The 16357-nt window shown below is 55.8% G+C and overlaps 1 protein-coding gene across 1 annotated transcript; it reads left to right on the top strand.

The window, feature by feature from the left end:
- Positions 1-8203: 8203 nt before the first annotated feature.
- On the top strand, positions 8204-14386 carry IL1B (interleukin 1 beta). Its single transcript, XM_079110563.1, has 7 exons — positions 8204-8327; positions 8774-8835; positions 9325-9373; positions 11059-11254; positions 11379-11543; positions 12797-12927; positions 13654-14386. The coding sequence occupies exons 2-7, from the start codon at positions 8789-8791 to the stop codon at positions 13861-13863; spliced, it is 798 nt and encodes a 265-aa protein (XP_078966689.1). The 5' UTR covers positions 8204-8327; positions 8774-8788; the 3' UTR covers positions 13864-14386.
- Positions 14387-16357: the final 1971 nt, after the last annotated feature.

Below are 16357 nucleotides of genomic sequence, written 5' to 3' on the forward strand. Positions count from 1 at the left end.
TTCAACCTTGGAAGGAGGGACTCAAGGAACTGGGATTTCAGAGAGACTGGTCAAATTCCCGAAGTCCAGTTGTCTAAGGATCACACCGCTAAAGGGAACCAGCCAATGACACTTGGATGATAAAGTAAGGCAATCTTCATTCATGACCATCCCCATGGGAACAGGGGCCACCACAAGGAGATTTTACAGCAGGGGCAAGAGACTGGACATCATTCAACCATGGCACGAGGAAGCTGGTCATGCTTAGGCAAGGAGGAGGGTGCAGAAGTCAGGGACTGGAGAGCCACTGAGGACAGCACATGGTGGGGCAGAGAATGAGGAACCGACTAGACACCCAGGTGATCAGATGTGGGGGTAGGGGATCCAGTTAAGCTGACTGAGCAGGGTTCAGTTTTTTCTTTTGCTTTTTGATAAATCTGGGTTTTACAAGGAGGTGCAGAGATGGGCCCTGGAGAAAGTTCAGGAGTCTGGCTGAAGTTCGATTAAGCAGAGAGCCTGCATCAACACAAGAGACTAAGTGGACTGCTGTCGGGAAGCTCAGCCAGAGAGGGGACACGGCTCCCAGGCACCATGGGGGGCTTCCTCCCCTGTGCCAACCTCCACTCAGGCCAGGCTCCCAGGCACGATGGGGGGCTTCATCCCCTATGCCCACCTCCACTCTAGCCCCCATCAGTGCAGCCCAGGTCAGAAGACGGGCAGGGGCCAACTTCTGGCAACTGGAGGAGGAGTGTTCTGTAGGGACGGCCAAGCTCCCCGAGGTCTCAGGGTCCTGGGCTCCCCTGGAGCACAGTGTGGCGCTGAGCCTCTGCATCTGGCAGCCCAGTGTGGACAGAGGACCTCCAGCTGGAAGAGTCTGAGGCCCACGCTGGCCTCCATCCAGTCTCATCCCTTGTCTATGAACTGGCCTTGGGAACAGGGTCAGGGGGACGAGCAGGTCTTGGGTGGCTTTGGCTCCCGTGGCTCAGGACTGCACCAGGGTGGTCACTGTCTTGACGGGGCAAGTGACTTCAGGAGGGACCCCCACATGGAAGTGAGAGAAGGCAGGGGACTGTGCCCGGCCTGGAAGCAGCACGGCCTGCAGGACAGCAAAGTCCCAAGACTCGACTCAGACACTCTGCGGGACTGGTGTGTTCCGCGCACAGGAAGGGGCGCTTAGGACAGGAGAGGGTGCGGGCCAACGATGAGGGCTTGATGGGGACGGCTGGCCGCACTGGCCCACGCGGTGTTTGGGTGGCCAGCCCTGGGCTGGGAAGGCGAGAGGGTAAGCCGGCAGGGCCTGCTCTGAGAGCCAGGCGGCTTCTCGCCCACTCTGGCCAGGGGTGTCTCCGAGAGCGTGCAGGACGGGCAGCTGGCCTTTCTGGGGAGCTGTCTGTGCTGCCCCACATCACTCAGCACGGTCTCTCTTAAACAGAGGGCATCACCAAAAACACCAGGCTTGAGGACAGCCATGCCCTGTCCTGCGCTTGTGACACACACACACACACACACCCCAGATCCTGTGAATCCTGTCCGTGTGATCGGATGAATAGGACAAAGGCTTCTGTGTCGCCTCCCAGCGTGCCATCACCTTGCCTTCCTGGTTTTCTGGAATTCCCAGAGGAATTTGGAAAACCCTGTGAGGAGGAAGAGTGTCTCTTCGGAAATTTACCTGCCACAGGTATTCGATGACACAGGACGGGGACATCACCCCACCAGTTGGAGTGCCAGCCCCGGTGGCCTCCCAGGCAGGTCGAGGACATGCTGTGACACACTGTGGCCTGTTCTCCTCTGGTTCTCCAGGCAGGCCGCAGCCTGGTGGGGACAGAGCGCAGCTCCCCGCAGCTCCGAGCTGGGCCTGCACCCAGGCGCCTCTGCCCTCCACCAGGTGCTCCTGTCCAAGGAGGCGCTTTCCCGCCAGGGAAGCTGGTCCAGGAAGCCTGCGGCCCTGTCTGCAGCACTTCTGGCTTTGCTTTATCTGACCACCAGGGTTCTCGGAGCGCCGCCAGGTGCTGTGACAGTGAGAGAGGTCACCCAGCCCTGGATGCGGGGAAAATGATGGGAGGGCAGACAGGTCAGAGACTCACAGGGCAGAGCATCACCACTGGCCTGGGAGAGGTGTGGGGTGGGGTGGATGGAGGTGAGCCGAGGCCTGAAGGACCCTGGACTGCGTGACAGGAGGAGAAGGAACTCGGGATGGAGAGGACAGGTCACACCACGCACGGCAGCCAGAAGAAGGCGACATTCAGGGAACCCTGTGTAGCTGGGGAAGGCTGAAGCACTGCAGAGAGAGGGGAGGGAGGAGGAGAGGGGAGGAGGGGAAGGGAGGAGAGAGGAGGGGGGAGGGAGGAGGGGAGGGAGGAGGAGAGGGGAGAGGGAGGGGGAGAGGGAGGAGGAGAGGGGAACGGGAGGAGGAGAGGAGAGAGGGAGGAGGAGAGGGGAGGAAAGGGAGGGGAAGGGAGGACAGACAGAGGAGGGGGGAGGGAGGAGGGGAGGGGAGAAAGGGAGGAAGGGAGGACAGAGGAGGGGGAGAGAGAAGAGGATAAGAGAGGGGAGGGCAGGGGAGGGGAGAGCAGGACTCCACAAGGCCTGCTCCTGAGCGTCCACCAGCGGCTGGGTTTTGCGCAAGGGCTTCAGGGCACCAGACCTGCTCTTAGAAGAGGCCCTGAGGCTGATGTGTGGGAAGTGGAGGGACAGGTTTCCCTGCCATCAAAGGGCCATCAGCACATGATTTAAATGCCCTGGGTGTCAAGGGAGGAGGACTCGAGCCACACTGTAGCAGTAGGGATGCAGAGAAACATACAGGACCCAGCTTCCAGGAAGCACTAGAGAGAGCGAAGGGTTGTGGAAAATAATATCCCTGCAAGATAGCCCCCCAAAGAAAAATGGAGAGGTGCAGCTCAGGAGGAGGGAGGGCACCTAGCCAGGGATCAACCTCCCAGCAAGCCTTTCCTAATAACACGGGCCCTAAAGCAAAGGGGAAGATGCAGAAGGCTGGGCTCTGAACCTTGACCTTCTCCATCGCAAATTAGCCCTCGAGGAGGCACGACCCACACTGAAACAGGGAGACACCGGATCCCGGAGAAAGGAAAGCAAGGGCCACGACTTGAGTACTCGTCCCTGGGCTCTGGACTCCTGTCTCCCAGACAGCAACGGGTTTCGACCTTTTGACAACCTCCCTCCTGAGTTAAAGTTCTCACCTGTACAGCCCCTGAACTGCACATCCACGGCTTCCAAGACTAAGCCATCCTCACTGTACCCCATGAAACCAAAATCCCCCCGTAACTGACGGCCATTTTCACATCCAGAAAATGAGTCCCGAGTCCTCAAAGGAATAAAGGCTTCTCAGAATCCATGGAGGTCTGCACCCGTCCTCTTGCGCTTACAGAGACCATTCGAAGAACTGAGTGGACGGTGGACCCATGAGCCCCCGGGCTGGTGGTGACTGGGGGGACAGTGGGGGAGGTAGGACTTCCCCTTTTTACTTTATCATGTCATTCGAAGCTTTGAAGATGAACACAGAGATCGGCAAAATGCCTAAGAAGGCGGTTTTTTAAATCACTACTAACTTTGACAGTTCTCTCCTGGAACTATCATACTGAACATGATTCCCGGTGAAAACCTAAAAATATTCCCTGTGTGACAGTCTCACAGATTTTTATGACATGTTGGCAGATTTTCTAGCAAAAGAGAGGAACCCAGGCCAGAGGTGGGTGTGCTCTGGAATGGAGAGGTTGGTACTCTCTGTAGCGCTGAGCTCTGTTTCTCCACAAGGCCAGACACCTAGCCCAGTAGGACTTCCCATTCCACTTGGCTCAGCAATTAGGGAAGCTCAGGTATGGAGAGTCTGGGTCCTAGACTTGACCAACGCACCCCGCAAGCCCTAAGTGGTTTTGCAGAGAACCTCTTCTCCCAGAAGAGAGAAAGTTCAGTTCCAGTCAGCAAGGAGGAAGCAGCTGAGAAGTGAAATCAAAAGCGTCCTAGAAAGAAAGTGGCCGGATCCCTTCATGGATTTCAGGGCCAGGGAGTCCTCTTTCAGGGGAGAAGTACTTTACCACAGATTGAAGAAGGAAGTATTTTTAGCATCATTTTTAAGAAAGCATATGACTCCAAGGATACAAACCCTGAAAGCCGTTTCGTTGCTGCTGTTTGGGTTTATCTGTTTGCTTTCGTTTGGTTTCGGCAGTGCTATAACAAGTTTTATGGAAGAACAAAATAACAAGGAAAATCTAGCCCAAGGAAGAAAGCAGGGAGGACCGAGGAAGAGTCAGAAAAGGAAGGAAGACGGCTGGTAACTCTGATTTGGAAATACCGGCACTACGGGGAGAAGGAGAAAGAAGTGAATTCACACAGCGTGGCACAGGCGGGGCGGGGTCCAGGACAGGCGCCCACCCTCGCTGGGAAGGTGCCCCGGGTGACGCTCAGGGCAGTCGCGGGGCCCTTGGCATCTGTTTAGACCTTAACTGAGCCACTGAGAAACGTCCAGGGTGGTCTCTGTGAGTACAGGAGGCCGTGGGGGCAGCAAGTGTTAGAACAATGGAAAGGGAGAGAGAAGCTCCTGGTTTGGGCTCCACGCACCATATTTGCATCTGGTTCCAGCATTTAGCACGTGTGTGGTCTTAGCAAGTTACTGCCCTCAGCCTCAGTTTCCTGGTAGGTGAAATGGGCCTGTCCTAGCTATCTTAAACCTTACTGTGAAGGCTAACTAAGTAATAAGAGGGGAAAAGTGCCCGACATTTAGTAAGCACTTGATAAAGGGCAGCTTTTTAAAAAAGTTTTGTTTCTAAATTTGTATCTAAGAAAAGTGGCCACGTACAATAGTGCCAGATGGACAGGAGCTGCTCCTGTGACCAGCTGGACAATAGAGCCCTGTGACTGCTCTTCAAACCCACGGCACCTGCACTACTGGCCATCTGGCCCTTCGTGGAACGCGTTTCCAGAGCCAGGGGAAGTGTGTCCCCCGGCCTTCCATCCTTCCTTTGTCTGCACACCCGCCGTATGTCAGAGAAGGCAGCCAGTACGTGGAGAGAAGATGTCTGAACAAAACGGTTTCTTTGGCCTCTCTGAGGTGGGACAGCAGCTCCAGCAACTGTGAAAAGCTGCTGGAGCCCTCACACCTAACCAGGCCGAGGCCCGCCCCGTGAGGCCCCCTGGACTGGACCAGGGAGGAGGGTGGGATGCTCCTTGGATTCGCCTGCCCTCTTTCTGAGGTTTTGGGTCCCAGAGGGGGAACAAGGCCTCTGGAGGCGATGGTCTTACAACATATTGAAAATCATATTGCCCTAGTCCAAATAATCCCTTAAACTGAAAGAAGCAGAAGCGTCCAGAGAGATGGCTGTGGACACACAGGGCCTCATCTATACCCTCAGGTGCCAGGGGGCCCCCAGGAATGGTGGGAAGAAAATGGCAGGATCCTAAGAACAGCACCAGAGGTCAGCCTCAGGAATGAGGTGGGTGGGCCAGGCACGGTGGCGCACACGCCTGTCGCCCCAGCAGCTTGGGAGGCTGAGGCAGGAGGATCACAAGAGCAAAGCCAGCCTCCGCAACATAGCAAGGTCCTAAGCAACTCAGCGAGATCCTGTCTCCAAATAAACATATGATGGGCCGGGGCTGTGGCTCAGTGGTTAAGCACCCTTGGGTTCAACCCCCAGTACAAAAAGGAAAAAAGAACTAGCTGAGCGGGAAAACGGTGAGCAGCCCTCGCTCAGCTCTGCTCCAAGCAAGGGGCGGACGAGAGGGCAGGGCCCTGCAGAGAGCAGACGTCACCACACCACGCAGGATGTACAAGGGCCAAGCCGGGACTATTCTGCTGTCTTCTCTGAAATGGTCGCAATCCAATGGGGCAGGCTGGGAAGCCCCAGCTCAGGCCTAGGGTGGGTGAGGTGGCCTGCCCAGGGAGAGGGGAGCTGGAGGCTGAGAAGGGCTGGAGTGACTCAGAGCTGACACATCCCGGACCCTGGAGCCCTGTGACGTCCTGGCCAGCTCCCACCTCCGCCTGTCCCATTTCCTGGGCTCCACATTGCCACCGCACCCAGAGCACACTCCATGCCCGGTCCGTCCTGCAGCTACTCTGCAGGAAGATGTTCTGTGCTCGCGGGGACCAGAAGGAAGCAAGGCCTGAGCTGCCTCCCTGGAGACGGGGCTTGGCACTGGGTTGTGCAACTTGCCTGCATGACGTGACAAGAGGTTTCACTTCCTGAGACTTGCAGGAGGGTAGAGGCTCGGCCTCTGGACCACAGGGCCAGGATGAGATGTGGCAGAACCACGACATCCAGGGGCCTTGCCCCAGGGCTCCAGAATTTCCCTGGTGCAGAAATAATCTGTGCGCAGCTCCTGGACCACAATGTGACGTTGGACAAGTCACTTCATGGTCTTGACCTTGGTTTCTGCACCTGCTGTCCATGCTCAGATAGCAATCAGTACCCCCAGGGCCCCACTGGGTCCCCCTGGACAGTCATCCGGGCTCCTTCCAGCTGGCAGTTGGGAGCATCTGCAATCTTGCAACAGAGGACGGTGAAGTGCAGGAGCTGAACCTTCCCAGCCCGTGTCCCAAGCCAGAGCCACACGGGGCACCTTGTACCCTGCCTTCCACTGGCTTTCCTCCTCCTGGGCTCAGCTTGCCATCACGTTGGCATGGCCAGGCTGTCCTCTGCTCTCTGTCAGGGCAGCCTGCACAGCCCCCAGATCACCAGGCCCTGCTGGCCACAGTGCAAAGGCCTCCAGAGAAGTGACGGTCCCTCCAATTGCATTTGGAGAACAGTGGTTAAGTTACAGGCAGATCCCGGGGAGCAAGACAGGAGTCACCAGGCCACCCGGACAGGGCTTCTAGGGTGTCCACAGGGTAAGACACCAAATATCATCAGGGCTCGTGTTGGGAACTGCATACTGCTTACCAAACTCACAGGACACTGATACAGTGGGTGGCTTTTCAATTTCCAGCAGAACACATGAATTGCCAAAGGTGGGACTCTTCTGTCTGCCTTCCTGATATCAAGATACTGGGAACCAAACCAGGAAAGCGAAGGTCGCTCAGCGAGCAAGCCCGAGCCCACCCTGGCCCCCAGGAGAGCCTGCACTTCCAGTACGCTCGCCTGGCGGTCAGGGGCTGACTCCCTTGGATAAGGCAGGGTCAGCACAGTGCCCTGCACACAGTAGGCACACACTTATTTGAATGAAAACATTGTCAGTTCCTGCTCACCCGTTCAGGCAACAAGCCTGACTGCACGTTCACACACCAGGCACTCGCTGGCTCTGAAAGACCTCACAGCCTCCCGGGGAACCACTGTGACAAGATTCCAATTTGAGGCTGAAATGATGCTCCAACATCCATGTTTCCATGCACCATGGATGACCCTGTCCCTCGTTCATCCCAGCAGGGAAGAGCCACCCTGGGGCAGTCCCCGGCGGCAGTCACGTCACTTTCTCCGGGTTAAACGGAGTCTGGTAATGCCTGGTGTTACCAAGAGACAGAGTCTCCTCTGCATCTTCCCATGGAAACCAAAAAAATATGCTCACCAAAAAAATCATTTTACACATAGAACATCTCTACATTTTAGAGTCTCTGTGATCATGGACACTTGATTTATTCAACAAATACCTTTCCATAGAAAACATAATTTGGGATCATTTCATTGATCACCCAGCACTGATGTGGTTTCGGTGTGAAATTGGTGTGCCAGCACCTGGCACCTCAGGGTGGGTCTCTGGGTCAGCCAACCTGCTCAGGAGCCTGCCCACCTCCTCACACTCTGTGTCCCCCGTTCCCTCCAAGAAAGGCCAAGCGTCGCCTCAGAGGCTGGGGTGATCGATGGGGAGCACCTGAGTAGAGAAGAGCTCCCTCGAGCCAGACGGGGAGGGCTCTTGCCACTTCCTCAGGGGGGAAGGTCCCCAAACTTAAGTGCAAGGAAGTGAGGGGCCCCATTTGTGCATGGACATCCCACACGTTGTTCCAGAGACCCCAAATCAACACATCTTCTCACCCAGGAAAATCCAATATTTTAGAATCAACACCAGGAGCAGCGAGGTCATCGGAGAAAAGATGCTGATTTGCATGATGACCCATCCGCACAATGTGTCATGGCTAGCTGCCCCGGTTCTCCCACAGATCAGGGAATAATTTCAGAGTATCGGCCCCTTTCCCTGAGAATTTCCCGCCAATCCTCTTCCCCCACCCCAGGCCTTTGACTTGGTTGTGAAATCAGTTAACCAAGGGAAAATTTCTTGGCTCTTCACTTCTGCTTTTGAAGGGTTATAAAACATCGCGGGAGAAACCAGCCAGCACAGAACAAGGATCCTTGCGCTCCGGCAGGGCAGGTGGATCGGAGTCTCTCCAAACAGTCTTCGTGGTGCAGGTATGGCTTCAACGCCCGCCTGCTCCCAGACCTAAGGGAGTCTCCCGCCGCCGCCTCCTCCTCCTCCTCCTCCTCCTCCTCCTCCTCCTCCTCCTCCTCCTCCTCCTCGCCTGCCTTCCCTCCTACATCCTCCTCTCTCCTGAGGACCGGGCTTTTTGCACTGTACCGCTCTGACTCAGAAGTGTCCTGGGATGCGTACTGCTTCTCCGGCAGCGGACATCTCGGAGGCCAATGGCAGGACTGCTCCTGTCCACTAGCATAGATTGCTGGTTTGGGTGTGATTCCGCAAGCACCTTCCTCTGGACCCCAGGGTGTCCCCGATGCAGGTGTTCATTCACCCCAAGAGCGTTCACCTGCAGGCCCGTCTGCGGACGCTGAGGGACGCACCCTGAAGCCAGCCCCGGGGCCGGGCCCTGCAGGGGCCACTCATTTCCTTCTTCACACAGGACCCAGAAGCAGCCATGGCAGCAGTACCGGAACTGGCCAGTGAGATGGCCGCCTACCACAGGTCAGTGGGGATGCTGACCAGTCACAACCAGGGCTCCCCTCTCGTGAGTGAAGGGTTGTCTGTGCTGCAAGACCAGATGTGTCCCCAGATGGCCTCTTTCGGTGGCAAACGAGCTAACCTAATCCCCCACTGCTCCGAGTCCAGCCTTGAACCCTGACACCAGCCAGATTTGCTGCTGCAGGGGCTTCCCACAGAGGCAGGCGGGAGGCGGACAAACCAGGGACGCTTTGCAGGCTTGGGCTGCACAGGAGGGAGCGCCCAGATTCTAGGTGACTCTTCCGGGCCAGAGTCTGGGTCTCAGATTCCACTGGGTGCTCGCAAGATGCCTCCTGGCACTGCCCAGAGTCCGCCTTCCAGACAGTTCTGTGCACGCCACCAGGAAGGTAGCTCAAAGCTGCAGCGTTGAGGAGCAGGTCATTTGCAACTTGAGTGCGGGACGGGTGTGCACCAAGGAAAGCCGTCCCTAAGCCACGTCTGCTTTTATTCCAGTGACGAGAACAGCCTATTCTTTGAGGTGGACGGTCCCGAACACAGGAAGGTGAGAGTCTGTGCTTCGCTCCCGGGACCTGGGGGCTCAAAGAAAGGGGCTCTGGGCACCTGGTTCCCCGGGTGTTTTGTGATGGGATGACTTTTGCCTCTTCCAGTGAGACACACACCACTTGCACCCCAGGCTGACCCCACCACCTTGGGGCTCCCACATGCTGACCCGGCCACCTTGGGGCTCCCACTTCCCCACGGTCTCCAGCACGGCCAGCTGCTTCCCACAAGGAAGACAGCTAAGTCTTCAAGGGGGATCTGGTCCTCCTTTTATTTTATCTTTTTGGCAGAGAGGATTGAACCCAGAGGTGCTTTACCCCTAAGCCACATGCCCATCCCTTTTTATTTTTCACTTGGAGACCGGGCCTCATTAAATTGCTGAGACTGGCCTCAAACTTGCCATCCGCCTGCCTCAGCCTCCCAAGTTGCTAGGATTACAGGTGTGCACCACCACACCTGGCCTGGTTGTCCTCCTTCCAGGATGTGACCCAGCCTACTTTCAGCACTTGAGTCAAGCCCTGTCACCCAGAGAGACTGGCCCTGGGAGCTAACCCAGGTCTGCCACCGTTAGGGAAGAATACCATTTTTCTCCCTGGGGTGGAACTTAGGTCAGCAAGACATAGATGGTATAAACAAAAAGGTGGGCTGGGAGTTGAAAGCAAGCTCCCAACTTCTGTTAGAATTGCTGTTTGGTCTTGGGCAAGTCACCCTCTCCCTGTGGTCCTCGTCTGCAGAATAGATGGTCTCGGCCACACTGGTGTCCTACAGCCCTGAGTTCTGGGTAGCTTCAGTGGTAGCGAAGTTCACCCCAGCAATGTGCTTCTTCAGACGCCCGCTCCTATGGTCCTGCTCCAGTCCCAGTGTCCCTTCTTGCTTGTGAGATGCCTAATAAGTTTCCTGGGTAGTATGACCGTCTCTTTTTCTTTCTTTCTTTCTTTCCTTTTTTTTTTTTTTTTTTTTGTTGTTGTTGTTGTTTTGTTTTGTTTTTATTATTCTTTTTCAGGCCAGCCTCCCCCAGCCTCCCCCAGCCTTCCCCAGCCTCCCCCAGCCTCCCCCAGCCTCCCCCAGCCTCCCCCAGCCTCATAATCTCATAATCCGAGAACTTCTCCCCTGCTCTGCTCAGCTCTCCTCTGTGCTGTCAGGTCTCTGCCACTGCCCCCCAAACTTCAGAACCAAGATCAAGCCCAGGGTGACTTCAGTTAGGCCTGAACACAGAGTTTCTCTGGATTACAGAGAAGGGATGACATATTCCACAAACAGTGACCATTCTCACAGTGTTTGCAGCCCCAAGAAGGATCTGTGTGGAACAATCCAGAACCTGTTGAGTGAGAAAGATCAGCAGAAAAAGTCGTGCTCATCATTGTGATGGCAGGGTTAGGGCATTTGGGGTGGAAAAGGTGCGGCAGGCAAGGGGTGTTAGTGTATGGGGCGGTGGGACGTGTACCACAGAGATGAGGCAGAATTGGGATCTATTTTAAGAGAACAGCCATATAGGATGTCAGGAGGCCCACATTCTTCTTGCCGTGTGTCCTTGGGAAAGCCACTTAACCTCTCTGGGCTTCAGAGACACAGGGACTAGCAGTGGAAGCCTGGTGATCTCCGGGGGCCCTTCCTGCCCTCTGCAGTGCCTGCAGGAGCTGCCAGCCTGGCCGCCCTAACCTGGCCACTGCCTGGGTCTCTCCACAGTATGACTTGCAGGACTTGCTGCTCGGCTCTGTGGAGGAGGGCATCCAGCTGCAGATCTCGCACCCGCACCCCGACAAGAGCTTCCGGCAGGCGGTGTCGCTCATTGTGGCCGTGGAGAAGCTGCAGAAGGGCTCTTGCCCCCAGGCCTTCCAGGGCCAGGACCTGCACACCTGCTTGTCCTTCCTCTTTGAAGAAGGTACTTGCCGAGACCTGCCCGGCCTCCCGGTCCCCACTCGACCCCCACGTCCCCTCCCAGCTGAAGCCTTTCGAGGTGGGAAACCAAGAAGCCCAGACCTGAAACCCTGTGCTCCTGACTTTAGAGCCCATCCCGTGTGACCCCTGGGACGATGAGGACTTCGTGTGCGACGCGGCCGTCCGGTCGCTCAACTGCAGGCTCCGGGACATCCAGCAGAAGTGCCTGGTGCTGTCTGACCCCTGCGAGCTGAAGGCCCTGCACCTCAACGGACCCAACCTCAGCCAGCAAGGTAGCTGGGCCCCTGGCGACCCCCAGCCTGCAGGCCACTGCCCGTCCTCCCCGTTTTGCACAGAGCGGAGCCCTGGAGCGGGTGGGGCAGCGGGAGCATGGTGAAGAGCCCTGGGGCACTGGCTCCCGGCCGGGCCCGCTCCTCGGCCGCGGGAGGGGTGCCTGGGAAGGCCCGCCTGCCCCAGCCACTGTCCCCGGTCCCGGGGGAGGGTGCAGCACAGGGTCACTTGATGGACACGCTAGCTAACGGCCTGCGGGTTCCCTTTCCTGCCGCGGAGACGGAACCTAGGCCGCCAGGAGATAAGACGGCCTCCCCAGGCCCAGCTGCCCCGGCCCCAGCTTCCTTCCCACCCGCCACATGGTCCTAACAGGGACACTGACGCCCGTGGGGAGCCGTATCTCTCGCTGTCACTGGCCAACGTTCCAGACGCGGGATCCCCTGGCACGGCGCCACCCTGGCCAGGAGGGGGCAGCACGCCTCCCTCAGCTGCCATGCGGGAGGGCAGCGTCCCGCCAGGAGAGCTTCCCCCAGGAGAACCCCGCTCTCCAGAACTGAGTGGAGACCGTGGCCAGGCCTCCGATTCAGAGCTGTGCCTGAGAAGCCCAGATGGCTGTCTCTCCTGGAGCCCGGGCGAGGCTACGCCTCCCCGTCCTGCCCCAGGGCTGGGGCCCTGCCAGGGCTCTGGAGCCTGCCTCTCCCCTCCCTGCTCTTTTTTTTTTTTTTTTTTTTTTGTGGTGCCGGGGATTAAACCCAGGGGTGCTGAGCCACTCAGCTCCATCCCCAGCCCTTTTTATATGTTTCTTAGAGACAGATTCTCACTGAGTTGCTTAGGGCCTTGCTAAGTTGCCGAGGCTGGCTTTGACTTCGCAATCCTCCTGCCTCGGCCTCCCCAGCTGCTGGGATGTCAGGCCTGTGCCACTGCCCTCCCTGGCCTGATCCAGGTGTTCTACTCGTGAGGATGGGCACACAGCAGCCAGTGACGAGATCAACTCCTTCCATCCTTCGGCCTCTAAACCTTAGCCACGTCCCACCCTAGTCCCTATTCCATTATCAGGAAGCTTCTCAAAATCGGCAGGCCTTCCCTGGGGAGTCCCTGAATCCACCGAGGGACCCTGCTGTGGTCGAGGCCCCTGGACCCTCACCTCCGTGCCACGGAGCGTGCCAGCTTGCCCGGGTCCGGGGTTTGGCGTGCAGGGGTTGTGACTGCCCTGCACACCTGTGTCCTTGACCGAGAGAACCCCTCCTTTCTCCAGTGGTGTTCTCCATGAGCTTCGTGCAAGGAGCAGAGAGTAACAACAAAACTCCCGTGGCCTTGGGCCTCAAGGGAAAGAACCTGTACCTGTCCTGCGTGAAGAAGGAGGACAAGCCCACTCTGCAGCTGGAGGTGAGTCAGACCCCTGGAGCAGCCTCAGCCAGCACCTGTGACCCAGGCAACCACCTGCTTCCCACCCATCCCCCCAAAAATCCAGGAGCTGGGCTGCTTGACAACTTTGCATAAATGCAAAATAAATTTAACGTGATTCTTAGTGCATGCAAACATCACCACCACCACAGAAAATTAACTTTGCAGCCATTATCACATCCTGCCATTGTTACCATGCCAACAGATCATCAGGCGTTAGCATTGTGCATGGCTAGAGTCTCTCTTGCTTCCCAGATGACACTTTGGGGAACTCATCAATTGAAGGCACCTGTCTCTACAGCGCTTCCAAAACCACCCCCCACACCCACAGCTTTCCTAGCAAAAGCTTCATTTCCAAGTTGATGTCATTCTGGCTAGAACCATAAAAACAAAATAATAAATACCACAAAAGTACCTAGAAACTACTCCTAGAAGCTTTAACCTAATTTTTACTTAAAAAATAAAAATTCACACCTTAAAAAAAAACCACACCTCCATGTTCCCCAGCATTGATCTTAAGAACTCAGAAAAGCCCAAGGGCTCTTTCATTGGCCACATAGAAAGCTGGGCCCGAAGGTAACTCAGGAGTGTGGCCCCCAGTCCTGCAACCTACTCACCAAGTCTCCTTTCTGGTGGGTCCCAAGGTCATCTCTCCCACAGGGTCTCTGTCCCACCCCTCACCAAGGGCTTATTTCTCTTTTGCTGCAGAGTGTAGACCCCAGACACTACCCAAAGAAGAAGATGGAGCCGAGATTCATCTTCAACAAAATAGAGATCAAAGACAAGGTGGAGTTTGAGTCTGCTGAGTTCCCCAACTGGTACATCAGCACCTCCCAGGCAGAGCACATGCCCGTCTTCCTGGCGAACAGCGGTGGCCAGGACATAATGGACTTCACCATGGAATTCCTGTCTTCCTAAGGGGGCCAGGAGCGCGGCCTCCGCCCCAGCTGGGTTCTGAGCAAGGCTGAAGATTGGGCTGAAGACAGCCAGCTGCCTTCCCCAGGGGCCTGCAGAGATCTCCTGCCACCCGCGGGTGGCAGCGGGGGCAGCCCTGCCCTCCCAGGGCCACCTCAGAACCTCTGCTGGGCTGGCTGCTCTCCCCTCCTGCTTCCTCAAAGCCAGCCTGAGGGGAGCTGGCGTCCTGTGCAAAGAAAAGCTCTCTTCCTTCTGCTCCCAGCTCCTGACGAGCGTCCACTCACCACTTATTTATGTATTTATGGATTGGCAGGTCTATTTAATTCAGGGGGGCCAGGCGGCAGAGCCTCAGACAGCCTGTCTTCAGGCCCGGGGAGCGGCTGTGGTCAGGCCTGGTGTGCCTGCAGCAAGCCCCTCCTCGAGGCGGGAAGCAGGCAAGCCCGGATTACGGGCAGGGATATTTATGGATAAGAAGTAGGATCACACTGATGCAAAGGCTCTGAAATAAATCTTGCTGAAAAAAAAAAAAAAATCTGCCCTGGTTATTGACTCTTCTTAGATTTGACACAGAAAAGTAAAGATAATTGGGTGTTATGGTTTGGAGGTGAGGTGTCCCCCAAAGGTCACACGTGACAGTGCAGGAAGGTTCAGAGGGGAAATGGCTGGGTTGTGAGAGTCTTAACCCAGTCAGTGACTTAATCCCGGGTGGGATTGACCGACGTGGTGGGTGTGGCTGGAGGATCAGAGCTGGGAAGATAAAGCCAGGACCTGCAGGCCAGGGGCCCGGGAGAACGGCAGCGTGTACTGGGCAGAACATAGACGGAGGGCAGACGCACCAGAGGAAAAGTCAAAGCAGGAAACAAACCAGGGGAACATGTAACTGACCCCCCAGACAAGGGACAGGGCACAGAACCCATGCAGGGCTCCCCTGGGAACAGAAAGCCACCAAGCAGCAGGCAAAGGACAATAATCCTTTCACAGAAGATCCTCGATAGAGTGAGAGATGCTCAGCATTAACCAAAAAAAGGAAAAAGAAGAAAGTTAAAGGCACTCTCAACTCCAGCCAAGAAATCCAAAGTGCAGCCCACCCAGCTAGTGGAACTGTAGGTGAACCCCACCATTGAACCTGATAGTGTGGGGCTGGAAGTTGTTGTGACCTCTGCTGAGGAAAATGTGAGAATAACTATGAAAATCCACAAGTGCACTTCCCTTGAGACCCAGAAGATGGACTTGGTCAAAATCATTCATGATGCATCATTCACAATGACAAAAGCAGGAAGTAACCCAGGTGTCTGTCAACAGGAGACAGGTTCAATGATTATGGGGCATGGAACACTATGCAACTATGAAAAGGAATGGGAAAGAACTCTGCACCAAGGTGGAAACCTCTCCAAGGCATACTGATGACAAAAAAAAAAGGTCAAGGCACCCACCGTGTCCAAGGTGTGCTGACTTTTGGGGAAGAAAACACATTCCATTGTGTTCTTATTAGATCTGAAAATTTCTCAAGGATACGTAAGAAAGAGACAAAGTCAAGAATGTTGTTCATAAATATTTAACAAAATCAAGTGGAAGCAACCTAACTATAGTGTTAGGGGAAGGTTGAATAATCCATGATAACGTAAATAAAAAGGAGATGGTCCTGAAATGGAAAGGTATCCAGGCAACTCATTGAGGAAAGGACACTTTACACAATAATAAGTACAGAGGGACAGCATTTACCTAAAAGAAAGGGCGTTGCCACCTGTAAGGCACAACTGTGTGCTTCTGCGGGTACATGAAGGCAGCTGGAGCAGACCGATGGAAAGTACTGGTTAGTCGGGCGAGTAGGGCACGGGAGGGGTCATCAGGAGGAGCTGTAGCTTTATTTGTAACGTTCACAGGAACAACATATTTGTGAAATACACACACACACACACACACACACACACACACTACATGTATTTGTTACAAAATCTTCTGCATTAAAATGTAGACAAGGCTTGGGTTGCAGTTCCCGGATCGGAGCCCAAGACTAAAATTGACCCTCCAAAAACTGTCCTATTCGTGGTCTGAAGCCCGTTCTCTCCCTGGTAACTCCTGCTTTTCTCTGCACTAGGTGTCCTTGGCCTGAGTAGAGAAATGATCAGCTTCTAAAAGGAAAGGGCCAGTGAGCCAGAATCCCCCCAGAGCTCAGCCAAGCACACAACTTCAACAGCAGGACGGAGGTCTTTGGGGGCTAGGAAGGCTTCTCCTGGAGCCTCGGGCCATCTGGCAGAAGACACCGCGTCGTGTGGGAGCACGCCTGGTCTGAAAGGCCAGAGGCCAGCAGGACGGGGCCCCCACACCGTCCCTTATCCCCCAGGACAGCCTCGTTGGATACCCCCAGACACCTGGCTCAACTGGAAGCTGGGGTCAGGGTGGCCCAGGGGACTGGGTGCTGCCTGCCCAGGGGTGTGTGACCATAGTTGTAGCCTCCTCTCAGCTCTTCAGACCTCCCCCCACGGCCTGGAATCTG

The sequence above is a fragment of the Sciurus vulgaris genome, assembly GCF_902686455.1.
Source record: "Sciurus vulgaris genome assembly, chromosome: 14".
Classification (NCBI taxonomy): Eukaryota; Metazoa; Chordata; class Mammalia; order Rodentia; family Sciuridae; genus Sciurus; species Sciurus vulgaris.